General features: G+C 39.3%; 1 protein-coding gene and 1 non-coding gene across 12 annotated transcripts in view; one reads left to right on the top strand and one right to left on the bottom strand.

The window, feature by feature from the left end:
• Positions 1-520: 520 nt before the first annotated feature.
• The window catches only part of LOC103137673 (vitrin), a 47,919-nt gene continuing 21,601 nt past the window's right edge, over positions 521-26,838 (top strand). For 2 of the 11 annotated variants that reach the window (XR_001662039.1, XM_007551518.2), the window contains exons 1-18: positions 521-694; positions 8,502-8,589; positions 8,815-8,880; positions 10,441-10,597; positions 10,674-10,807; positions 10,892-10,969; positions 11,558-11,743; positions 12,197-12,241; positions 13,027-13,065; positions 13,160-13,210; positions 14,835-14,897; positions 15,398-15,451; positions 19,653-19,727; positions 19,867-19,932; positions 20,362-20,424; positions 22,252-22,314; positions 23,646-23,693; positions 24,174-24,242. Coding sequence is in view for 10 of the 11 variants with exons in the window: in XM_007551518.2 (XP_007551580.1) it covers positions 8,559-8,589; positions 8,815-8,880; positions 10,441-10,597; positions 10,674-10,807; positions 10,892-10,969; positions 11,558-11,743; positions 12,197-12,241; positions 13,027-13,065; positions 13,160-13,210; positions 14,835-14,897; positions 15,398-15,451; positions 19,653-19,727; positions 19,867-19,932; positions 20,362-20,424; positions 22,252-22,314; positions 23,646-23,693; positions 24,174-24,242 (1,288 nt within the window). In the remaining variant the exon portion in view is untranslated. The remainder of the gene's footprint in view (positions 695-8,501; positions 8,590-8,814; positions 8,881-10,440; positions 10,598-10,673; positions 10,808-10,891; positions 10,970-11,557; positions 11,744-12,196; positions 12,242-13,026; positions 13,066-13,159; positions 13,211-14,834; positions 14,898-15,397; positions 15,452-19,652; positions 19,728-19,866; positions 19,933-20,361; positions 20,425-22,251; positions 22,315-23,645; positions 23,694-24,173; positions 24,243-26,838) is intronic. The other 9 variants (XM_007551519.2, XM_016671185.1, XM_016671186.1 and 6 more) reach the window with 9 other exon arrangements.
• On the bottom strand, positions 26,741-26,813 carry trnav-aac (transfer RNA valine (anticodon AAC)). The gene has a single exon. It is a non-coding gene; the product is annotated as a tRNA-Val (tRNA).

Here is a 26,838-nt window from a genome sequence, read left to right as displayed (position 1 = left end):
GTAAAATCAGAGGTATTGGTTTTAAGAAAAGTTAATCTTCATTTTTTTTTTTTTTTTTTTTTAACCCTAGTAGCAATAAATAAATAAATAAATAAATAAAAACAGAATTGGACCTAACATGGAACCTTGGGGCACTCCGAATGAAAAGGGGGGTGTAAAAAGATCGAAGCTGTTTGTGCACTAATATTCTAACAAACCTTTGAAGCCTTCACAGAACAGCTGGATTTATAATGAGTGTGACTGTTGCACAGTAAAACACGAGGTCTGGAATGCAGATAACTGTCACACGTTTCAGATTTCCCATTTTGTAATGAATCCCTACTTGGTGTTAGACTGTCAAATAAAATCCCTTGATGTTGCACTTTTAACGTGACAAAACGTGAGAGGACATGAATACCTTTGCAGGCGTACGCTGCCTCTCTCCTCTCCTCACAGCCGCGCCGATCTGTGGCTGGGTGAAAAAACCTGAAGTGGGACGGGCAAACCATGGGAGTGGGGATGGAGAGGGGTAGTGGGGGGAACAACTCTGCACCCATCCTGCTCTCCGCTTCTAATCAGCACAGTCATCCAGTTTGAAGTGAAACTCCAGGTGGAAGGATCGCTGCTCCTCGGTTCATCCAGAGGAGGAATACCAGGAAAGGATTCCGCATGGGATTACGTTTTTAACGCGGACCGGATTATATTACCTCCTCAGGTAAAGGCTCCTTCCTTCATTGCTCTCCGGGAAGGAGGTTTTGAACAGGGAGCTGAGAGAAGCAACTCCAGCACGCTGGAGTTGAGTTTCTGTGGCATTTGCGTGGCTTGAGTGAATTATTAACTTGTTAAATGATGCATAATTAGTTCATTTGTCAGAGGATCGATTTGCAATTGCTCAGTGATGAGTGGGAGTTTTCATCAGCATGGGTGGAAGTTTTGCCATTTTTAGTAAATAATTTATTGTGAAATCTATGCTCAGATACTGCTTAAATAAACTTACAGCTGCCTTGGTTGTGGTTCACCTTGACATCAATCTGCAGTATGCACTACATACTTTCACTAATAACAAGTTAAAAATATATATTTGTCCTATCAACTCACCTGAAGCTTTATTTTAAGTTATTTTCACCTGCAACAGAGAGGAATTTTTCATCTTCAACTAAGTTTGACATCTTGTTATACATTCTCCTGATTCTTCTTCTTGTGTTGAAGCAGGATTATTAGGTGCAGGTGGTCTCAGTATAACATGTCCAGCAACAAGCTGCAGCTTGCATTGAGCTGATTGCCAAGAGTTAAAATAATTCAGCCTGTGAGGAACTCAATAAACAAATCGTGTATCAAAAGCAGCAGCAGCAGGAGTGACTCTGTAGAGACTTGCTGGAGTTTGATTTTCTTGCTGCTTGTTGTTGCAGCTTTTTGTTTGGAGCACAGCACTGACACCTGTGGATGGTGGGTTTTAACACTTCCTGGTAATGTGTGTAAAGAGTCTGGCTTCAGGCTTGCTTTCACCCAGGAGCAGGGTTTTACCAAGTTATGAAACAAGTTCCAATCCCTTCCAGCTATTAACCCTCAATGCATCTGTGCTGGCCACTTCAGAAAATTAATGTTTATGCCAAGCGGGGAACACAACTCCTCACTTTTAGAGTTAGGCTGCATGCAAAGATTACACTAATGCAATGAAACATGCAATTATAATTGCCCACAATGTGTTTTTGGAGCTCATCATGAACAACCACTTGAACAACCACTTTGTAAGACATGTGTGGTCTCCCAGCCCATATCGTCCATATCCTGTTTGCAGTGGAGCTTCCTTTCAAACACCTGCCTGATATGGGTTCTGCTTTCTTTGATTTCTGTGGCTAGAAGTTTCTGATTTTTCCTAAAAGAAAAAAATAACAGCTGGCATTTTCATATAAAAAAAATCTGAGCTTTGTGAAACCATTTAAGGTTGTGGTGCATATGAACTACTTTTCCATTCTTTTCAAATCCCATCACTGATTGTCAATGGTGCTTAGGCATGGACTTTGACTAGGCCATCCTAACACATAGATATGTTTAACTTTAGCCATTCCAATAGCTTTGGATGTATGTTTACAGAAGACCACCAGTATTCATGGGGGTTGGAGATCACAGCATATTGTGAATTCTTGAGACCAGAGTTGCACTGATTTCAATTTTCTGGCCGATTGCCGATTTCTGATCTTTAAAAAGCCTGACCAGTCAATTCCAATTACTGCCAATATATAGCAAGAAAGCTGCTGAGTTGGCAAAAGTGGAGTGACTAATGTTAACTGCAACAGGTCAGGGCTGACAGTGAAAGAGGACAGTGACTGATTTTTAGACCTTTGCTGAGGTAGATAATCTTGGTGGATAATATTGGCTTTATATGTAAGTATCAGCCTGTCACTGATCTCCCGAAATTAAGAAAATTGGCCACATAAATTGTCATCCCTACTTGAGGCCCTTCGTAAAAACGCTGATAACTGTCTATTTAAATAGTTCAAATATAAAATATTCCATAATATGCATTAATATGAAGAGTAGAAACCATCACAGTCTTGCTCATCTCCACTCTTTGGGGTACAGCTAATAATCCCCAAGGAAAATAAATGGCTCGCCAGTAGCATGGCAAGTAGCATTGGGCTATATCCCAAGAATATCTTACATATGTTCTATGAAAAAATCTATATGTGGATTTTCTGCAAATAATTTGAGGTTACTTTTCACAGAAAAATCACAAAGAGATGAACCTGCCAACAGGAGGGTAGGGCCCACTGTACTGTGATTTGCATTGTAAGGTGAACCTCTGCAAGACGTTTTCTTGTGGGATTCATGTGTATGTAGTTCCACCCATCTTCCCATCAGCTCTGACCACACTCCTTATTGATGAAAATAATCCCAACAGCATAAAATGTGGTTCATCGTTGATAGTGTTAGTTTAGCCTCATGTGCATTGCTAGTTTTCATCACACACTGCATTTTTCCTGTAGGGTCTTAATGCTTCCCTGCTTAAAACATCCAACTTAAACAAATGGGTCATTAGGAGGCCACTGCAGAAGACAGTCCAGGTCAAAAATGACTAGCCTCTGGAATGATCAGTGCTCCATTTGAGGAAATCCAGCAAATAAGAGTCAGTCATTGATTTGTAGCATTCACATCTCCTGGAAATGTAATTGTGCCATTGACTTTGCAGCAATCCCTCATAGTGAGCATGCATGTAGTGACAGTGGAGAGTAAAAACTTGACTTTAACAGAAAGAAACCTCCAGCAGAACTGGAGGATTCACCACAGGATGAAAGACAGCGCAGTAAAAGCTCAGCCAATAGGAGAGAGAGACAGGGTTAAACACTGAAACAGGGTCCAGTGTATCATCTATAAGAGGAAAACGTTGAGTTGTTGGCAGCAGCTCCATGAAGATGTCACAGCTGAAAGAATATCAGACCAGATGCAGCTTCTATGATTCGTATAAAACAAAAACAAACATAAAGTTAAAAGTTGAAATGATGACAAATAATGCAAAAGTGGAGAGTAGTAAGAGAATACAGCAGAAAAAGGAGAGGCCGAAGTCTATGGCAGTGTAACTAATGAGGTCACTCAGGATAACTTAACCTAAGCTCAATGTGAAACATATTACAATTACAGTATAAAAGTAATTTATTACAGTGATAAATAGCAAGTTTAATAAACACCCAATAAGCTGTACTGAACTTGTGTCTGGTTTGAATTAATTTGCTGAATGCTTGGGTGCATGTAAGGTTGCATTTGCTGTGTGAACCTTCAGGATCTGCTCTCCTTAGATCCTGCAGGAAACCCCTGGGTTGTTCAAAGAAAACATCATTTTCTCTTTGTGTAATTACTCTTTTTTTCCACACAAATTAAGTAGTCTGAAATTATTGTTATTTTACTGTGATGTCATCCTTCTCAGCAGAGGTGCAGCTCGACCAAATTAATGCTTCCTTAGAAGCAATTACTGAAGGTAGCTCTACATTTAAGAAACCCTGGGTTTATGATTCCCTGTGAGGCGGCTGGGTGTTCAGGTGAGGTCTGCTGCGCTCCTGTTTCATATCTCCGGCTCTCTAGACGCACATATCTGTTCCAGCATGTTCACAGTCTGCTGCTATCCACTGTGAGGACAAATTGCAGTCCTTTTTCTCTAGCAGTCATCTGAATACCTGTCAAAGCTTGGCGCAGTGGAAAAAAACACGTCAGTTCTCACAAATGCTGCAGCAGGTCATGTTTATAGTTTCCGACAATCACTTCATACACGCTAATAAAAGTTGGGAAATGCTTAGGTTTTCTTTTTTTGGATTGGGGGGTGGGACCAGCAGAGATTTCAGGGAGTTTCATTATGCATGCATTGCACCACAAGATGACTCGTTGCATAGGTGACAAGCTAATTGTTTTCTTCTTTTTAAAATTCTAATGTCAAATCGCTGCAGGTTATAAAACATATTTAGCATTCAAACCCAATAACAGCATCCATTCCGACATGTGTCAGGGGGAAAAAATTGTTTTTGAGCAAATAGCACGTGAAACATTGATGTTCATCTCAATAAGTACTAATAATTTGAAAAATTGAGGTATTTTATTAATTTAATCCAAAAAGTTGCAGTTAATGGGTTTTGTGAGGTTGTTGTGGTTGATTCACTTGTAAACTGTGTTTGAACTCCGGAGAAATCCCAGTTCTCAGCCTCCCTGGAAAGGCTTACTCCAGTCAAACATCAGATTCAGGAGGAGCAGTGTGTTTTACCTCCAGTTTGTTTAACAGCTGAACAGGCCAGGAGCCTTGGAAAGTTGCTAAGAGACTAATTGGAGTTTTGAGGGTGGCTTTCCAATTAGCAACTAATTGGAAAGTTGCTAAGAGACTAATTGGAGTTTGTAGAGCACATCAAGAGCTCTACAAAGCTCTTGATGTGCTTTGTAGAGCTTCAGGAAACGTATGACTATTTTCCTCAATGCATCCTGAAGAGGTGCTGAAATATTGAGTAAAGCAGTGATGCTATGAAGGTCTTGCAGTGAAATGAAGGCTAAAGCTGCACATTCACAGCACAAAATTGTTCCAAGTGTGGTTGGACTCCGCCGTGTCAGCAATCCTGTTTGTGGCATTCAAGGACCTTTAAGCATAATCATGAATATGAGGGTGTCTGGTTCAGAAACCTCAGGCTCTGATCTTTTGTCTTGACCTTTTTGTAAATTATATGGATATGCTGGTGTCTTTAAACCATCTTCTTTAGAGAACAATTAAGGTTTTTACTCAAGTATGAAGCAGCCAGGATGAAGGTCAGCTTCTCCAAGTTTAAGGCTAAGGTTATCAACTTGAGAAGGTGGACTAAGGTCATGAGATGTGAATCACGACCAAAGAAATGGAGGTTTCTGGACTCAACCCCAGAAATAAGGCCTGGATTTGGTTCAGAGCCGCCAGGTCGCTCGTACTGAGTCAGACTCAGCTGGAGGTTTCTCTGGAGTCAATGTAGAATCAATGACTCGATGCAATTGGCTTTCTTCTGTTGCTTCTGTAAATGCTTCTGTTGCAGCATTTACTCCTGGATGAGTAAATGCTGCAAGCCAGTGACTCGATGCAATCTGCTGGGTTTAGTTGGATAGAAAACTTTTTAAGCTACTTTGAATAATGGATGAAGCATATTGTACTGTTCGAAAACTAGGATCAACTGAAATGTATCTGTGATTGAACTGAAAAAATTAAATCCTGCAGATTTTCATTTCACCATTTTTTTTTGAAATACATTAAAATATGTGAATAAATAATTCATTGCCTTTTTTAAATAAGAAAATAAACATTTTATTGCCTAAAAAGCAATAACACAGCATTCTTTTAGTGTACATTAGATTTTATACAGTAGATTAACTGATTTTTTATTTTTTTTTTGCATTAACTAGTTAGCAATTTGGCGTCAAAAGGTGTAGAAGATTTTGTCTTAAACCAGGTAAAGCTAAAATTACGCCACTCTGTGAGTTCTGGATAAAACATATTTACGGACGAAAGTTGATTTTTCTTATCTTAAATCCAAAATGTGCATATTATTTATACAATTTTGCTGCTTTGAACTTATTGTTCTTTCAGCAAATATCTTTTTTTTTGTCTGTATGCTCCAGTTAGCGATTAATTGATCATTAATCCAATTAATCATTTCAACCCTATTTGCCAGCAGGAGCAACTGAACAGTAAAGCCCTTAAGAGAATGTTTTTATAGTTGTCTCATGGTGCTATGAGCAGCTATAGCAAATATCCCATAGCCTCAGTGTCCATATCACACTTCTGCATGAAGCAAACATCAGCTGGACTTGCTGATGGGGTACACACACATGAAGCCAGGCTTTTACGAGGCGCTCTCACTGTCAGATTCTGTGTGGTGAAGCGTTTTCTTGCTGTATGTCAGTGTTCATGATTTGCTGTGCAGTAATAGAACTATAATGACACATTATGGTGCATGGAGCAAAGCCTCAGCCACTCGCCTCCTAACACGAAACACGGTTCTACAAGTGTGCTTAATGTTTGTACATGTGTGTGACTTCTGAATGACAGATGCCGAGGGAGGTTTTCTCCTCGCCGCAAACAGATTGTATTTCTAAGCAGGATCCAGCTTTATGTGGTTGTCACCCTCAAGCGCATAAACCGTCTGAGGGCAGTTCTCCATTCCTTCCTCATTAGATTATGTCTGTGTGCTCTCTAATAAAGCTGATTGCATGGATGTTAGTGGGCGGATTTCTTTAGGCTGTTTATCTCATATGTTTGAAGGTGAGATTGCAAATGGCTAAAATACTGTCTTTACCTCAAATGACTGACCTTTGAAGTGTAACAACATGACTTATAATAAGACAAATGCTAAACAGGTCATTCTGAGTACAACTCGGCTCTCAGGGTGGTTTCAGGCTGCAGAAGGTCTTTGTTTGGTCTTGTTTCCTGCAGAGTAACTGAAGATGCACTGATCAAAGATGTATGCCTGATCTACAATTTTTGTAGAGCTATAATCTGCTTTGTTAAAAAAAAAAGGTATTTTAAGTCTTCCTGCCGTGAGGAATCGTCCTTTATTTTTATCATGATCAGAAGCAACGTCGCTTGCGTGTGAGAAAGCAGTTCCTGTAAAACAAGTTCGTTTTGATTTAGTGTCTTGTATTATTGATTTTGAATGTTTAATTATGAAAAAAAAAAAAAAAAAGTAAATAACATAATACTATAATCACAACAATTTCACCAGGACAAAACACAATTATAAAATATTGAAATGAAATAAGTACATTAAACAAATAAACAAGTAAATAAAAGTGCCTTAAGTCTCGTGAACAATAATAAAGAAGTCTAAACTTGTAATAAAATTGCTCACATTTAGGCACATTGAGCTTCTGAAAGATTGTACAGCTGCAGTTGAGCTCAAAAATCATTTATATGCTCAGATTTAGATTTAAAATATTTCTTGCACAACTAAAAAGATTGTTTCTGATAGAAAATGAGACAGACGTCTCTCAAAAAATGATACAACTATGAAAAAGGAGTTGAAAAATAATAAAAAAAAAAATTTTTATTTACATTTTATTTAAAAAATGCCATTCTGAATATTATTTAGCCATATTCAATAAGTTAGAATATGTGTTTATATGATGCCCATTAAAATTACCATTTAAGAATAACAACCATACTCAAATAAAGGTTATATTGCTGTGATTAAGCCATAAAACTGTACAAAATATGTACATTTTGTCTGTAACCTGGCATCATCTTGCATGTCATGTTTTTTTGGTCCAACCCTGAGTCTTTAAATTCAAAGCCTTCCCACATAAACAGACTAACTCTGTCGTCTTTGTTTATTTAACGCTGCCTCTGCTGCAGGCACCAATCATTTTGTCTCCTTCTCCATGTAATACAGTTGCAGTTTCTGCCTTTTCATGCCCAACACAAAGACATCATGTCTACCTTGGGATGTTCTGTACAGACCATACATCACTCAGTAGTCCCCAGGGGGATGTTTATCCTCTTACGTGAAGACGTTGAAGCCTAATAAACCTGAGGTCAGCCTTCAAAAGGAATGGAAGAGAGCATAAGAGAGTATGAAATGACCAAAACTGAAAAAGTATAAATGGAGAAGGATTGAAATGTGACGAGTAACTTCTAGAACTTGAATTAACACCAAACCTGTGAAATATACTTTCTTTTTAAATGGGTTCTTGTATGCCTGTTCTTCCATTGACTACACTTTATACTAAAAGCAACCAACTTTGGACATTGTTCCCACAGTAATGACTTCCACACCAAAGAGTGTCGAGGTCAGCATTACCTGGTACCACTTGCATATGGCGATGCACTGATCAGAATAAAACTCACATTTTTACAGTCAAGCAGAAACTTTACGCATAAGCTGCAGCACATTTATCATTGCATCTCCAGATATGATGCTTTTCTTTGTCTAGAAAGTTTGTTGTTGTTTTTTTTTGTTTTTTTACACTAACAAGATAAACATGAGCTCAGAAGACAAAAAGTAAACATTTGCCTTGTTTCCCTTCTCTGCAAGGTGGAGTGGTAATTCAAGAACATTTGGCTGAGCTGCTGAACCAGAACATCATTCATCATGATCAGATCCATTACTGTCATCTTCTACGGTGAGAAAGCAGTCTGTCTATTCCATTACACTAATATTCCTGTTTTAAATTGTTTCAGTCTTGTCCACATTGTCTCATATCGCCATAAAATTCAGATAGCAGTAAATTTTCACCGTCAAGCAGCAGCATCTTTTCTCTTTAAGAGATTCTGTGGGCAGAAAAAAATGCTGATAATTATGTTTCTGTGCCTGCTAATATGTCAAACGCCCTCTTCTTCACCCACAGCGTTCCTCTTGTCTTGGGCATGCTGGGCCAAGCCTAATGGATCAAAGAGCAAGAAACCAAAGCAAGGTGATCATCTTCATCAGCAGTCAAAAGCCTATAATCTTCAATCCTTTCAGTTTTATTATGTGCCCCAAGTTTCTGTGCTAGCTGAGGTTCACAGGAAGGTGAAGGTTGCAGCAATAGCTCCGTCTGAGTTTGATTAAAGTCCACTGGAAGCGTTAAGAGAAAATCTGGTACTTACTGGCAATGGAATTGCTGCAAACATTTTTAAGGTAAAATAATGACATGCAAGCAAACACTCTGTTCAATTCAAAAATACTTGATTTATTCCAAAGGGAAATTAAATGCCATACCTCAAATCATTATCCTGGTGTATTGAAAGAGTTGCTGCAGATGGTGATGCTGTGAGCAGGAAGGATATCCAGTAGCAGTAAGTCTTGTAACAAATCTCAAGAGGCCTCTGACTGAAGACTGTTGTTGTACGACCATCTCATGACTCTCACAACATGCTAACAAGTCAATATTCAGGCAACAGAGACTATATTCACAGTAATACATCCTGGATGGCACCATCAGTTGTTGCTAGTCACTGCTAATCTCTATCAACCACAGAGATGTGATGTTTCCTCGTTATGATTGATGAAAGAAATGGTTTGCTATTTCTTCTTTTCTCTGCTCTTTGGTCTTTGGGATCATAGTTACAGTTTTATTTTAACTTCCGAGCTTCTAATCTGCTGCTCCCAGCTGTAAAAAAAAACAAAAACAAAAAAAACATTGTTGCCATTGTTATGCTCCACTACTGTCTGAATGTAAAAATTTAAGAGCAAAAATATTTTCTACCACACAGCATCTAAAACCAGAGGGAATAAGTGTCCAAACATATAATGTCTCCACCAAAAAGACAAAGGTTGAGTCCAACATGCTGCCACTGTGAGATGCTGCAGTTCTAGAGCAACTTATAGTCAAATTCAGATGCAGACTTCATGGCCAGGCATGCCATGGTTCATTTTCGGCTTTTAACGACGCCGCTGATCTGTTCTTTTTCCAGGAAACCAAAGTTAGTTTTGATGTGTGTTTCGGAATATTGTCGTAAAACCTAAATGTGTCAATGTTTGACCCATTCAGCTAACTGAAGGAGATGGATTAATACTCCCACTTGTGGTGTGCACCAGAGCATGATGCTGCTGCCACCGTGCTTGACAGCACAGTAAAGCTTTCGGCCTGATTCCTCCAAGCATTCTTCTTGTTATTGTTGCCAGAAACATTTTTATTGTCCGTGTGGGCAGACTCAGATTCCGGTCGGGCTTGATGGGTTTGGTTTTGGTTGGTGCCCTTCCATCCATTATGGTGTAACTCTGGTGACTCTGGTGTCCCAACAATTCCCAGGTCATGGGAGTGACTCCTAGAGTGTTCCTGGTCATTTAAACCCATTTTTTTGTAAAATGTTAAACAGTAGGGAAATCAGAATTAGAGTCTAAGCTCCCCTCTCCTGTCAGCTCTGTAGATTCTGTGTTGATACTAAAATGTAGCAAAATATACCACATTTCCATAGAAATGTCTACATTATTGTAAAGCGATGTGATTTTCTTTTTGTATCTTTCTGGTATTTTGTTGTCCGTCGTCCAGTTGTTCCGGATATAGAGTGTGACGTCCGAGCGGGGAAGATTAACCTCCCAGAGTTCATTGCCAAGTGTCCAGCACACTGTAAAGAAACCAAGCAGCAGGTCTACGGGACAGGTGTCTTCGCCTCCATCTCCAGCATCTGCAATGCAGCCATCCATAGGTGTTTGGACTGGGAAATGAATATTGCCAAAACAGTCTCATCATGGTTTTATTTGACAAACATGTTGTGTGCACAGTGGAGTCATCACAAACGCAGGGGGGAAAGTAATTGTGAGGAAGATGGCCGGGCAGAACGTCTACAAAGGCAGCAACTCTAACGGGGTGCGGTCACTGTCTCTACCCAAGTGGAGGGAGTCATTTGTGGTCTCAGGTACTGACGCAGAATTAAATATTTTTGAAAATCAGTTGTTTAGAAGAAATTTGTTGAATAAAAGCTGAATTTGTCGTGTCGCAGTTGGGAAACCAAAGAAAGGTGTCATCTACCCATCCACTCTGGACTACGCTCCTTCAAGACCAACCTACGTGAAGACCGGTATGAAAAGCATCTTCACACTATTACCATACAGTTTTAATGCATTATATTTAGTTTTCATTTTGAATAGAGAAGATCAACACATATTCATATTTTAGAATGGCCCAGTCAAAGTCCAGTCCCAAAGAAATATGTGGAAATATTTAGAAATTGATGCTCACAGACACAATCAACACAAGCTAATGGAGCTCGGGTTATTTTAAGCAAAACAGGTAAAAATTTTGGTCTCTGGATTAGAGCTGAGACAATTAATCAGATTAATCACGATTAATCGATTACTGTAATAATCGTCAACTAATTTAGTAGTAATCAATTAATCATTAATACATTAAATGTTAAAGGCAGTATGCTCTTTCCATCTATTTGTTATGACCCTGCTAGGACCACCTGTTTTGTCTGGTATATTTCGGGGTCAAAAGGTGACAGAAGAAACATCCCCATATTTGACTCTGGCATGCTGAACCTGGATTTGGATTGCTGCAGTCTGCTAAGAATGACAAGAATGCATTACAACACAGAGGTTACACTGTAGACGCTCTCATCCATTCTCCTCATTTGTGACTGCCTTCATTTCTTCTCTTTTTCCAGGTCCAAAAGACACCAAATTAGCTGCGCTCACGACACTGCCGCCAACAACAGCACCTGAAGCCACCACAACGACCCCTGAACCGACAACCACAACTGCTCCCACTACCACCACCACGACCACTATGCCTCCGCCACCACCCACGACAACCAAAGCCCGGGCCGCAGTTCATAAAATCAGGGACGCAGGTGAATAACACAAGCAGATAAAAACATTTATAAAGGTAAACGAGCAGCCTGCCTCGTCTAGTCTAACTTGCAGCGTGAGCAGCTTATAATCAGAGCTTGCAGCTTGCTGCAACAAGCCTTCTTTTCTGCAATGAGCGATGATTAGTGCCAATTACAACTGTAATTGTGGAGCAATTACCGCTCCTCTGTGATGAAGTTAATGCAGTGTAGACTGTTTTAACTGTAGCTTTCATCACTGATTAAATAAAAACACAATCACTGAGACTCTGCGGCATTCTGGACGGCGGTGCCGCTACGGTGAGGAGACAGTGCCACCGTATCTTAAGGTATGCGTTCAAATGAGATGGGCAGAGGGCCAAATAGGCTGCCGAGCGTTCCCTCTCCCTTTCATTTTCTGTAACATTATCTTCCTTCTCTCCACACCGGCACACCATTTGTCTTTCTTCCATCCAGGCAGCAGTCACCCGTACCTTGCCCATGTGGCTGCCGCAAGTTCGAGTAAGTGAAGCAAAGCAGCGAATAATTGTATGTAGGAGGGATAGCATGAGGTGCTACAGTGGTGATAGTGCATTCTGGGTTACACAGAGCCTCGCAAAAGTAGCTTCTTCACTCAACAACCACAAACATTAATGTATATTATTGGGGTTTTAAGTGGTAAACTAACATAAAGCAGGGCATAATTTTGATGTTCAGTAATCTGCTAAATGTGCCTAGACTCTTGTTTCCACTGAGCAATACGCTACGGGTTGGTATACAGTTTTTTGTCTGTTTCAATTGGACCGGCCTATACAGCTGACCTGTACCTCACCATTCTTGCGCCCCCTTCAGTTGTTGGTCCATAAGATAATGGTACAGCTAGTGTGGAGCTACTGACATCACACAACAGTCCATTCACTGGGGAACAGAAAAAAAGTTACTGCTTGTGGCAAGTTATACTAGTGCGACGACAAATGTGGCGCACAAGTATGATGCGTTTGGGTTCAATCCGATCCGCACCGACTCCCGCTGTACTGCTTAGTGGAATAATTTTACTTTCACTTTACAGTTTTGTGGTACTTGTTGGTTTATCACACAAAACCACAATAAGTGGAGACAAGACATGGCATTACAGTGGTGTGCTTTTGGAAATATCACTTGTTTTGTTTGGAAGGTCGTGGTATCTTCCACACTTATCAACAAAAAGCTTTATGTAAAAAAAAGAACACCAAGCAGTAAAATCATTACAGTTTGTAATATACATTTTTATCTAAATGTTTTGTGAATGAACTGTGTGATTGGTGTAGGACAGTCACAGAGTGCCCAAGGAAAGAGTCCAAGCCAAGGTGGGTAAATACACTTCAAGAAGTTCCAGCTATTGAAAAATTGATCACACACAAACATTTCCAGTCTGACTAAACCATCAAACCATCTCTTCAGTGTTCAGAGGTAGCTCCTACCCAAACAGGTATCCACAGCGTGCCAGCGCAGGTAAATCAACTCAAAAATCCAACCTGCTAACCTCTGCTTTTTAAAAACATAATTGTTCCTTTTACACTGACCCTCAGACACTTTTCTTTTGTTTTTTACCTGTGCACTCTGCATGCCGTCTCTGTTCAGTATCTACCAAGCTACTTGACTCGTATTTGTTGCAAATCAGAAATGGTGATTATGGTGTAATCTTCAGCTCTGTGGGTCATGTTCCAACTTTCACAAATATTGGAACCCCTGGTAAAGATGAATGTAAGGACTTAAAATAAATTCACCTTTTATTGCAATAGCATAATGATGTTCTTAAGAATCCAGCCAGAGTGGATTACACAGAAACTTATGTTGTAACCAAATTTCAAAGCCACGTTTAGCTTGAGTAGCATCAACATCAGAAACCTTTTCTGGTCTCAGGTGTGTATTCATCCCGAATATGCCTAATGTCGCTAATTTGCAACATATTTAAATATATAGCTGTTTCATGAGCTGTAATCACTATAACAAGGTGCACTTAACAGAGCAACAGTTTGACACCAACATTTATTGTTACCTTCCTAAAATAATAGTCTACATCTTTTTTTTTTTTATCACCACCTCTTTTTTATTTAGGTAAAAGAAAAATCACTTTTGCCAAAAGTGATTTTGTCCATTATTTTTGGAAGGTGACATTATGTTACTTTTAAAATAGGAAAGGCAAGAGAACATGTCAGTCAGGAAAAGCAAATGTTTGTTGACCTTTACATGTAATGAATTGGCTAAAGGGAAATTGGTACTTATTTAAACTTATTCATATCCTGTCAGGGCAATAATCAGAAAGCAACAACTGTAATTGAGTTAAATTAGGCGTTTCCTTATTCGTTTTCCAGCAGGCACAATAAGTAGCTCGCTGCAGCGAGGAGCAGCAATCTGCCTAGATGATAACTATTAGAAGTCCTATTTGAGAAGCATGCCTGGAAAAAGTATTTTCTGCTCTACTGTCAAAACATAAACATGTAGAATTTGACAAACTCTGCACAGACTTGAGCTAGGACTCAGATTAAGCTTTTCTGCAAAGACTCCTAGCGGGTCTGGCATGAAACACAAAATGTCTATGTGCAAACACCCTGCTGTTCATACAGAGTATGATGGAGGATCCGTGATGCTGTGAGCCCTCAGGACTTTGTAGAAGTTCATGGCAGCATGGACTCATGAAAAACCAAGCATTTTGAATAAAAATCCAGTGGAAAAAAGTTAAAATGGGTCATTAGTTGGTGTCTCAACAGTATAATGATACAAAACATATGACCAAATAAACACAAATGATTGTTCTACCTTTGAGCTGAAGCTGAAGACAAGAGTGTCACTCGAAAAAATATGAATTTATTCTAAGGATTTTTACACGTCTTTACCAGCGGTGGCGATACTTGAGGAAGATTCTGTATTTTCAATCTGTGCTGATACTTAGACGTTGGTGCAGTCTGCTAATTTCAGTGAAAAAAACTGAACTCTCTACCAGAAGGGGTGCAAATTAACACAAACGTTTAACATTTAAGCAATAAAATATATACTTTATTGAAGTATCAGCACAGATTAACTCCGCAATGTTTCGCTATTTTGAAAAACTTCTTCCTTCTAATCTTGGTCCAAGGTTTGCGCCGGCCAGAGGCGGGCTCAGCCATCAGGAGGCAACCTTCCTCTCCAGTCGGCCCAGGTCAGCCTCCTCATTAGCGCACTTACACCCACGATTAAAACAAAAAGGGTTGCAGGTAGCATGCAGGTCACCGTCAGCAGGCTGCTGTAAGTCTAACCCCACTGTTTACACTCATGAGCCTCTGATATCTTCTCCCTCAGGGTCAACACTAATACCATTCTCTGAGCTCCCCAGCTAACATTCCTTGCTGCATAACCGCTGTTTTCTGTCATCAGGAACATCCTCCCCAGTCCCATTTTCGTTTCACGAGATGAAAAGAGTCAAATGAAGCAGAGCTAGTGCTTGTAAATACGCCCATCGTACATGCTTTTGTTTTTGATAGCACGCTGTGGAGAAAGGAAAAAAAAAAAGTCTTTAGCTTCCATCAAAGCAAAACAGCTGGGCTACCTTTGAAGATGGAAGCCCAGAACTGAAACTCTGCTTTACCCTCCTTCCTCTTCTCTTTTTTCCCCCCTCTCTTCTCTTCTCCTATCTGCGCTTTTCTCGTCGCTTGCAAGCAGCTCTTAACAGGGCTCCACCCGAGCAGACCCCGACAACGAGCCAGTCGAATTCTGGTGAGTTTCTCTGAGCAGGAGTCCTCGACCACGCTGACGCAGACGGGTCACATCAAACAGCAGAGTAAAGATGATTGTAAAAGCGCTGAGTGAAATGTTTACAGTCTGTGGTACGCCGACGATGCGCCCAAATCCGAGCAGATGCTCAGATTCGACAGAAAAATCTTAATGTGTCTGTGCACCTAAGAGATGAAACGATCAGTCTCTCAGATTCATCTTGATTAGGTTGATATAAACCCGCTCCATGCTCTAAAATAACATCTTAACGCCTCTGTTGTCTGATCCAACCTTTGGTTTCTGAACTTTCATTCCCAACTACTCTTTGCTCTGCTGCCCAGTTCATCCGGCCAGCTGAATTTTATGAATTAGATGAAATGATCTCTTAGTTCAGCCAAAACTTCTTAAATCTGCAGCTGCACTGGACTAAAATAAGAACTAAATCAAAATAGTTCGGGAAGGTTAACCATCTCACTTCAGTTTTCGAAAAGAAATAAAATCCAGAAGGTTTGAAACATCAATTTTTTTATTTTCAGTAATCTGAATGTAAAACTGCATTTATCCAGTGGAGTGGGTATGAGTTTAAAATACCTCGAATGTGCAGAAAAGTTCTTGGCAAACAGTTTGTTTTAGTTAAAAAGGAAAATATCTTCTATAAAAACCTACATCAGTGGAATTCACTGTGGTCTGAGAGGAAAAATTGTGGATAACTAATTAAATCTAAAGCACAATTCCATTACAGGGACCGTTTTTAGGGGTTTGTTGGGTCATTACTACTTGCTGCCTTTTAATTTCACTTAACAGGGTGGAAACAAATCAAATACATTTCAGAGTGGAAATTTATGCCAGAAACAAGCCCTACAGGTTGTTCTTTGACGTTTTCCCAGAGTTTTTCTTTTCACTAAAATGACTGCTCAGTATCAGAACTTCAAACTATATGAAAATAACCTTTTCTGACATATCAGGATTAAGCAGATTGTCAAAACTTTAAGGGTTTTAATCAGCTTAATTCTTATTTAGAGAAAAAAAAACCTCTTGTTCAGCGAACAATAAGTCCATTTTTTACACTTAGTCTTTTTGTCCAGTGTTTGATTTGGTTATTGGTTAATAAGAATTCTTTGTTTTATTTTCTTTACTTCATTGGCAATGAGGCAAATTAATTAGGTATTTGAATTCTTCAATCTATGGCAAATAGATTATTAATGGAAATTCTCTCAAAACATTTTCATCATAAATTTCGGAAATCTTTTTAATCGCAACTAACTGTAACTCCCTGCAAAGGTGAAACCGATTTATACATTTTTTTAAAAAAAGAGACCAGCGGGAGTAAATGTGTTCGTCTTTTAAAGTAGCTGGTAGTTGCGACAGTTGTGAGTTTTGGCAGTGAAGGTTCAGAGAGTTGAAACCAGCAGCGCCAAGTGACCCAGTTATGCGCCCAAGTCTGTAACCATTGCAGCATATGGGTCCAATCTCTGAAAAGCTCCACAAACCAGCCAAGGTGTGGCCCTCCGAGGAATGTGCTTCTGTTTTTCCTTCTGCGGAATGCAAAGCCATGAATCCCCTAAAATTAGACAGGGCTATATCTGTTTAAATGACAGCTGATTGTAGGATCTGATTTATAAAAGGCGGTGTAAACTCTTCCACAAAACTTTTGCTGCTTAGCTCTTGAGCCGATCCAGGAAGCAGCTATTCAGATCGAAGGATGACCGTGTGATTTACGAAAGAGAATACCGATTCCTTTAGGCTGCTCCTTCAGATGGAAGTCAGAGTTTAAAGGTGAAGTCAAGCAGTGCCTCCGGAGTTTCCAAGATGGATGCTTCTTTTGGCTCTTATCTCTTTGGATTTTGATTTATGAGTTTAAAAAATTCTTTTCCTATGTAGCTTTGGCACCTAGCGGCTTAAAACAGATGTTGGGTGTTATTGCTTTAAGTTATGATGCTAGTCTGGCGTCTATAATGAAACATGTCAATCTAACAGCCTAAAGGATGCATGAAAATATTTTAGTAATCACGCTATACCTCTTAGAAAGGTATTTATATCCACTGAAGCTTTCCAATTTTGGTCAGGCTACAACTACAAACCTCAATTTTTTTCAAATGAATCTTATAGATGAGCACAAAGTAGCATGGATTGGGAGATAAACAGCAAACACGTGGATGAAAAGATAGGATCAAAACAAAATTACAAATTTCTTTGTCCAACATCAAAATTGGTGGAAAAAAGTCACTGTATATCGATCTGAATACCCAATCCTCATGGTGGAACAGCAAGCTAAACAACTACTGCAAACTTACAGCAAAAGCTGTATATCAAAGTCTTGCAATCAAAGCACAGATTTATATTCAATTGAGAATTTATGGCGTGACTTGAAAAGTGATGCTCGTAGATGGTCTTCGTCCAGTCTGACTGAACTTGAGACACGTTGAAAGGAGAGTTTGAAGTTTCAGTGTTAAGATGTGCAAGGCTGGAGAGATACCCAAAGTTTGCAGATGTCAGAACAGGGACACAAATGTACACCACACTTTTCAGATAATTATTAGCAAAAATATTTCAAGGTTTAAAGCTGGCGCCTTTTTGCCGTTTCGTTCCACCTCTCAGTTTCGCACCACAATGTGATTCTCTCACATTAAAACCCAAAGAAAAACATTCAGGTCTATAGTTGTAACTTGACAAAATGTGGAAAAGTAAGTTTTGGAGCTGCTGTAAATGTTTTGGGTTATGTCATTTGTGCGAGCAAGTGTCACAGCACAATGCTCATTCTGATATGAAATAAGCTCCGATCCAAGAGGAGGATCCTCAGCCTTTGACCTCTGCGATCACTGAATTGGTTATGATTAAGGAAGTTGAACTCGATCCTTTAAGGCAGTTTTTAATAATAGTAAAAAAAAAAGAAAGTCAACAACAGCAGATTGGCTTTATCTCTACCTGCTATCTAAACTGTCCCGGGTTTGACATTGGGTGTATAATAATACGTCCACGCTTCAGTGGGCTGCTGGCTGCGCTCTCTCAGGCCGCCTTTGCAAACAGAGACCCTTCTCACCAGCCGCCCCTGTATGGGAACCTCAAAGCCGAACGCTGTGTGTTTGTGCAAGCTGCCTGTCCTCAGAGTGGATTTCACTGAAGTGTGCAGCCGTGGTTCAGTCTGTTGTTGCAGAGGGAGCTTCGCCATTCTGGTTTTTACCTAAACTTGTCAACAAAATGTAACTATCCGAACAGATTGCTTTTTGCTCATTTAAGTTTGCACTCATGTGACCAACTTCTAAGAAGGTGCATAGGGTGAACTGAGGTATTTTAATCTATGTAAATGACATCATAATCAGCCTAAAAATGGATCTTAAGCATAAGGAATAAATCATTCTTTATAGACTAAATAAACACAGAGCCTGTACATTTTTCAGGTTTAAATTTATTTCATCTACCAAATTATTTACATATAATCAAAAAAACATTTATTATTAATCTCATTATTCATATTCAATTCTAAAGAGTTAATAAAGCAACAAATAATTAATAAAATTAATAAACTAACACTAACAACAACTGCCCCAACATGCAGCCCTAAATATATTATTAATGTAGATAAAATACCATTTCATTCCTGGAAGCTGTTTTACATCCAAACTTATGTGTAAAGTTGAGTAAAGATGCATTAATCACTATGTAAAGTTAACTAAGTTTGGTTTGTTATCAAAAGGCTTTCCTTAATTTCTAAATTATCCACTGTGGTCAGATACTTTGACGTATATTCATAAACATTCAGACATGACTCCCAGAGAATAACAGTTCAGACATAAAGACATACAGTAAATATTTTGAACTGTGGAGGTGGAGTAAGAGGTTGTTTTGGCTAAACCTAAGAGTGCAGTAAGAGCATTTTGAAGGGCCTTTGGCAGTTCTCTCAAATCTGATGTATTTTCTTTCCTGTTTGTCCGCTACAAAACAAAACGCAAATTCATATTAAGCTTTTTTTTTTTTTACCTTTTTTTTTAACCTTTCTAACCAAAAAGTTGAAAGAAAACAGCAAGTTTTCTCTAAAACAACAGGCGGCAACTCAGTCCTGAAGCGTCTGAGCGTCTACTGTTTTAGTGTCGTTCTGAACATCTTGTGCGTTATTCACTAATAAATCCCACTTTAATGGAGATCGCAATTATGTTCCTCCTTGATCCCCGTCCTGAAAACGGCTTTCTAATTCTCCCGTGCACAGCTTTCCCCAGGAGAGACTGGCCACCCTCTTCTTACTCTCGCCCTGACTGGTTCCCAGGAGCTCGACGACCAGCAGGTAGCAAACAGCAATCCCTCAGCAAAGACTGAGATGAATGTTGGTTTTTAATCAGATCAAGGACAAATGGGCTCAAAAAAATATCCAGAGTGAATTAATCTTTCCGGACGTTGCTGACACATCAATGTTCTCTGCTCAGATGTTAGCTATGCAGTTCCAGACTCAGGATACGCATGGAGTGAGACAGAAACACCTGAGATGCCAGGTAAGTAAATGCACCTCCTCTCTGACAGAGTGCTGCAGTTTTGGGTGCGTAACGCAACCTTTACTGCGCACCTCATATCCAGCTGTGCTGCATGCTCGTGCATCTGGTACAGTTCGGTATCTGCTGACCATGTATGCGCTGAATTGACTCCATGTGTAAGTACGTACATGCAAGGGAATCTCTGTTTACATGCCATCTGCCTGCCATATGAGGGCTTCTTTGAAGTGCAGAAAAGCAGAATGGGGCAGGATATTGATGCATGTGAAAGTGATGTACTCTGAGGTGATAATTGTGAAAAAAAAAAGTCATTGTTTTCACTGGTTCGGGATTGGTCGTGGATGATTTCTGACCAATCGTAACCATGGAAACATGTGCTTTTCCCTCTGATGTTTCCTCCACACTAATGGGTTTCGTAACGTCCTCCTCTAGCTCGGGATCTCAGGCCTGATATCTCAGAGTATGAACGCTGGCTTTATAGCTTTGGACCATACCGTAAGTGTTCATGCATTTCTATTTGTTGGGGTTACTAACAAATCTCCAGGTTGTAGAATTTCAACAAATGGGTTGGGATTGCCTTGCTAAAGTATTCAACCCCTTGGACTTTTTCACGTTTTGTCACATTGTACCTCCAAACTTCAATGTATTTTATTGAGATTTTACTTCAGCCCCCATTACTTTGTTGCACTGGAAATGAAATTGCTGCAACCAGTAGTATTCAGAAGTGATCATTTGGAAATAGATTCAGTCTGTGTGTAATTTATCAATAAAAGCACAGTTGTTATGTAAAGACATATCAGAGAACATTAGTGTTTGGAACCACAACCACACCGGAATACTTTAGACCCTCTCCAAAAATACCTATAGCTTCCCATTTTAGTAACTCAAACACCAAATATACCTTAGTTTATATAAATACGCAGTGTGCTACAGAAACTAAAATCTACAGGTTTCATTATCTCCACTCCAGGTTGAACAGCCGATCAGTACCAAGGAAAACCAATCGGTCAATAGCATGCCCATTCCACTGAGGCTGCTTTTTTTAATATACTATACAAACAGGCAGATTTTCTGCAAACAATTTGGAGTGACATTCCATAGAAAAATCACAATAGTCTGGAGTCTACTTTAAAAATAAAGTGTCAAAAAAGACATACTGAACAGATCAGAGATATCATGTGTGAAAGAAAACTAACACTGCATTTCACCCTGAACACATCATATATTATGATGCTGTGAGGATGATTTTCATATGTAGACAGACAAAACTATCAGAGATGATTGGAATATGGATGATTTTACTCTGACTGACATTAAAATGAACAAGACATTCATTGGTAAGGCCTGCAGTGGTAATATAGCAAATATTATTCTGAAACCTACTGAGTCCGTCTGGATTCAAATGCATGACACATTTAAATACAACTTATGCATATTTTTAAAGTGTTTTTTTTTATGCAAAACATATACCTCACATTTGTATCTAGTCAAACTCATGTTAGCCTAGTTTTCAGAATAATAGCACCCACTTATGTGTGATTTAACGTCAGTATAAATGCTGCAAACCTGGATTTTCATTTCAGGCCGTTAAATGGGTAAATGGGGATAAAAGAACGCACACGACGTTTTACAGACTTTTATTTCTAAAAATACAACATGTAACTCTTTTTTTCTACTTTGCAATTATCCGCTGCTTTGTGTTGGTCTATCACATAAAGTTTGTGGTTGTGATGTGACAAAACATGGAAAGACTCAAGGAGCATGAATACCTTTGTAAGCAGATGAAAAAGCAGTTTGTTTTCTTTTATCCAGGTTCAGCTTCTGGTACTTTTGTATTTAAATCACAGTATAAACAGAAGCAGGCTGGCTGCTTCCCTGTTTCTTCTCTAGTTTTTTTTCACAGTACACAGATATTACAGTTGGGTCAATTTCCGTCTGACTGCACATGAAAGAACCTAAAATACCTTAACTGCTCTGTGAAAGGAAACCACATTTTATTTGTTTTATACTTGCATGCCTTCACATTAAACAATATAACTCGCTTGCAGTACGACCTGCTGACGAGACACAAAAGCCCCAGCAGAAAGCACTAAATCTCATATTTCAAACATTGTGCTTTCTTCTTTTTTAGAGGCACAGGTTGGCATTCGAATCTGAGGTCTGGAAACCATTTGGAGCATCCACCATAAAAACACAACCAGAAATCCAGCCAAGCTAAACATTTAAACAGAGTGGCGTGTTGGCTGTTTTGCCACAGTGTTAGTGTTTTCTTTGGCTGCAGTTATTTATTTTTTTCATATTTGATAATGTCTTCATTTTTAGCCCCTCGCTCCACTGACTTAGATGGCAGCCACAAAATGCCCCTGCACTTACCCCAAGGCAAAGGTGAGCAGCCATAATGAACATCCAGGGAAGCCTTGAAGATTATTATGCAGCTTTTGCACAGAATGCCGTTGAAACTCAGTTGTGAAAAAGTATTTGTCACTTCACGGATTTCTTCAATTTTTGCTATTTAGTTACACATAAATGTTTCAGATCAATAAACTAGTTTTAGTGTAAGACAAAGATAACCTGATACAAATGCACAACACGTTTAAATACAATTAATGCATATTGTTTTGAAAATAACCAACTTGAAAATGGCAATGGTTCTGCAGTACTGAAATTATTTTAAAAGTAAAACTTGCTTGTACTTTTCCTTTTAACAGCTCTCATCAAATGTTAACTTGGAATGGAGCGCCTTACATCCCTCAGGAGGATTTTTGGCCCAATCTTGTTTTAATTCAGCCACATGGAGGACTTTTGAGCACAAACTCAATTAAAGGTCACATCTGTGACTGAGTCTCTACAAATGCTTCATTTATGCCTCATTTCCACTGATTATACGGCCCGGGTCCAGTGCACTTTTTGTCTGTCTCCATTGTAAAAGCGACTCATACCGGACCATTCCTGGTCCAAAGGACATGGTCCACTGACTGGAGGACAGAAAAACATCACAACTTGAGATTTACTGGTTCATCATGTTTGTCATCGCACTAGTATGACGAAATGTTGTGCGTTTGGGTTTAACTCCGACTTCTCAGTGAGAGAGCAGCGGGCAGTTGAATCTGCCGCACCATAAAATAAGCGTGCTCTTCTTTTAGTCTTACACCAGATGTTAACAGGACGCACACCTTCTAAAAAAACTCCATCAGTTCATAGAATATGTTTCCAAATATCTTGGGGATCATAAAGATGTTTTGTTATGGAAATGTGAGATGGGCCTGTGTGTAGTGTTGATCATCCATTATTTTGGCCTTGAAGATCTTTTATGGCAGCCATTTTTTATACGGGGCGCCTGCTCTAACCACTGCACCACACGACACCCTGTAATGGTGTTCAATTAACATTTTGCTGACAGAAATGTCGATGAGTGTTTTCTTTTTTCTTTTACAATTGATAAATTAGTATTTAATGACTTAACAAGGGAAGTTGCGTTTTTTTTAAAGGTTGTTTTAGATATTTTTACCTTTTTAAATGAACTAATAATTTGAAAACTGCTTTGCTTATTTACTAGAGCTTTCCTGATTTGATCTGAAACATTTAAATGTCACCAAAAGAGCAAAATCCAGAAATCTGAAATGATGAAACTTTTTCACAGCACTGTAGGTAAATGCTTCTGAACTTATGACTTGCTGCTTTCCTAATGCTTAGCTTGTATAATGTCATTCATGCAGTGGAGCCAGTAGATGCCTGGAAACAGGATGCAAACCCTTATGAATCAGGTAGGTTTGCTTGCACTGCCGCTCATTTTGCCACTTTGCAGCTTTGCAGTAAGTGCGATTCAAACCAAAGCTATCCGAGGATAAGACTCTGGGTTTTGGCTCGGCCTGTAATTGAAGGGAATTGGAACAAAAGCCAAATGGCATGGTGGCTCTGGGCATGATGTTTGTGACTGGAAACATTTGGGGTCACTAAAAAGAGGACGCCTTCAAACTTTCAATGTAATTTCCTTAAAGTAGGCGTTTGAGCCGTCTTTGTTGTTAGTTAGTTGAGTGTTTTATTTTGGTGGTAAACACCCAACTGCATTTTCCTTGCAGTTGGATGATGAAAGGTTAAGCTGATTATTTTCCCTTCAGTCGTCCCACATGAAGACAACCAAGATATAAAAGGAAAAAGATCAAGGATTCTGTCGTATTTAAAACAGCTAATTAATCCAGGAACATCTCGACTTTTAAGCATTTCTCTGTTTTGCTGCTTTCTAGGTTTTAGCTTGAGAGAACCAGAGCCGCTACCCAGAGCACCTGAACCCCCTGCATCACAAGGAGACCCAAGTATGTGACTCTTCCTGCATCTATGAATATGTGAATGTTCTTCATCTGTGGCAAGCACCCAGGTATTACATCCAGCTTCAGTCGTATTAAAGCAGATGCATATCTGAGAGTGATTGCCTATTCAGAGGATTTTCTTGCGCCTGCACTTTCAAACAAGATCCTTTTTATCCTGGTGATCCCTGCTGGGATCAGGTGCAGATTATTCTGCTAGGTGAGAAATTGTAACTTGTATTAGAGCTAAATAAGTGTCTATTTTAATTGTAAATCGTGTCACTCCTGTCTTCTTCTGCTTTTTAAAGCTTTGTAGATGTAGAGTTGTATTCAAAATAATAGCGAGATGTTTAAAGAAAAGATTAATCTCAAATTCCTGACACATTTTATTTTCATATGCAAATAATAAGTTGCTTTATTTATGCCATCACAGTCCCATTTTACTTGATGGTGGGGATGGCAGTGCATTATCTTATTCACTGTCAGGATGTGTGTACATCCTTAAAAAAAAAATCTTTAATTGAATTATCTAAAATTAGGGCCTTAAAATGTCTTAAAGTCATTAAAGAAGATGTAAGTAGGCCTTAAATATGTTAGCAGGGCTATTTAGTCTCATGTTGTATTTAGTCTCAGGTTTTTCTTGTGGAACTTTTTTATCCTGTCAAAGTTTTAGTTATGTGCAGCCATTTTCACTCACTGCGTTTTGTGTCTCAAGGTGGTAAAGGCTACAGGTAACAAGCTGCTAACACTTGCTTACTAGCTAGCTAGAGAGCCATGTGCCATATGAAAAGTGCAAAGTTGCTGCCAAGAGCCAAAAAATCTCCCAGAAATTTCACAGTTTTGGCCTGCTGTATTTCTTTTCTATGTCTTTCTCATACTATAGATTTTAAATACTATCAAATGCATAGAAAGCTGATGTAGGTTCATTATATACTTGAAGTTGCTCGCCACTGAAACGCAAGGCTGAAGCAGTCTGTAAAACATTTGGACTCTACAGAGTCACAGTAAAATGTATTTTGTTGAAAGTCAAAGAAATTCAGTAAAACTTCAAGGGTAGAGTAACAGTCCAAGAAGTCAGGCTATAATATCCTTAGGAATTAGATTCTCCCACTGAGTCTACCATCTGACAAACTCTGAATACCAATGGTGTAGCAGCAGCTGCTGCAATAACAAAACCAATGCTACTCATAAAGAATACTGCCATCTGGCTTCTGTTTGCCCATTTTGTCTGGCGGCTTTAAAGGCAAAATAAGACAGGAGTTTGTCTGAATAATGTATTCCAGATAGACTAGAGCAGGGGTGTCAAACTCAATTTCACTGAGGGCCACTTCAGCATATTGGCCACCCTCAACGGGCCACATTGACGGTACAAATCAGGAGTGCATCCCTGCTAAAACACACCCCAGACAGAAGGTTGACTTCCCTCATTCAGTTCTGTAGAGGCTTATAATGAGCTTCAATTTCAAAGAAGCCTACATTGAAGTCGATTGGCAAATGAACCATCATGAAAGAGGAAGGCTCTTGTTGTCTCACTGCACCCCAAGAGATGCATAACCTACAAAATCTGTTTCTGTCTGGTTTCAAACCAGAGACCTTTAGCGTGTAAAGCAAACATGATAACCACTACACTACAGGAACTGAACTTGCCTGCTTTGTTCAAGTTTGAGGTTCCAAAGTTGATGATATGAGATGCAACACATGAAAATTTCAACTGAGGCTTGCACTCAGATGCCTGGATTCAGAGTACAGACCATGACACCACAGAACCCTTGTTGACCTTTAATAAACACCTGTGATGAATAGAAAAAAAAACTAAATCTGTTTCTGTCTGGTTTCAAACCAGAGACCTTTTGTGTGTAAAGCAAACATGATAACCACTACACTACAGAAATTCATGCTCTTTGCAGTGTTCCTGGTAGATGATCCACATTTTGTTAGAGACTAATGTCAACCATTGGCATGGAACAATGTCAAATACTTATACCACATATCCTCTCAGAGAGCACAGTAACTTGGTGAACAAACTGTCAGACTTATAATTGTGCCTAATTTCACATCACAGTCCATAAACTAAGCCTGGAATCAAAAAATTGTATTGAAGATGTCATTAGCAGATACAAATGTTTCTACAGAGACTTGGCCAAATGGCTATAAAATAAAATCAATACTTACAAATAAAAAATTGTTAGGAAGCGCATTTATTACAAACCTTTGGTTGAAATGGAGCGTTAAATTCAAGTCTCCATTACAGACCAGAGAAAACTAAAGAGAATGAAACGTTGTGTTAATCCATCTGAGGAGCCGGCAGTTTATCTTGAGGAAATAAATGACGATGCAAAAGTTAATTAGACTGTAACATGCGCAGTCCGCTGCTCAACCACTGCGGACGAGGCTCCGCCGCTGCGAAGAATTAAAAACCGCTGGGAGTAACTCATCCAGCGGATTTAACAAATGGAGCCTTCTGGGTTCACGTTACCCAGGATGTGATGAATAGAACATGCAAAATCTGTTTCTGTCTGGTTTCAAACCAGAGACCTTTTGTGTGTTAAGCAAACATGATAACCACTACACTACAGAAACTCATGGTCTCTGCAGTGTTCCCGGT

This window comes from Poecilia formosa, unplaced genomic scaffold (genome assembly GCF_000485575.1).
Source record: "Poecilia formosa unplaced genomic scaffold, Poecilia_formosa-5.1.2 Scaffold42, whole genome shotgun sequence".
In the NCBI taxonomy this organism is placed as follows: domain Eukaryota; kingdom Metazoa; phylum Chordata; class Actinopteri; order Cyprinodontiformes; family Poeciliidae; genus Poecilia; species Poecilia formosa.
The sequence above is the reverse complement of the archived record's forward strand: the minus strand, read 5'-3'. Positions and strand labels throughout refer to the sequence as shown.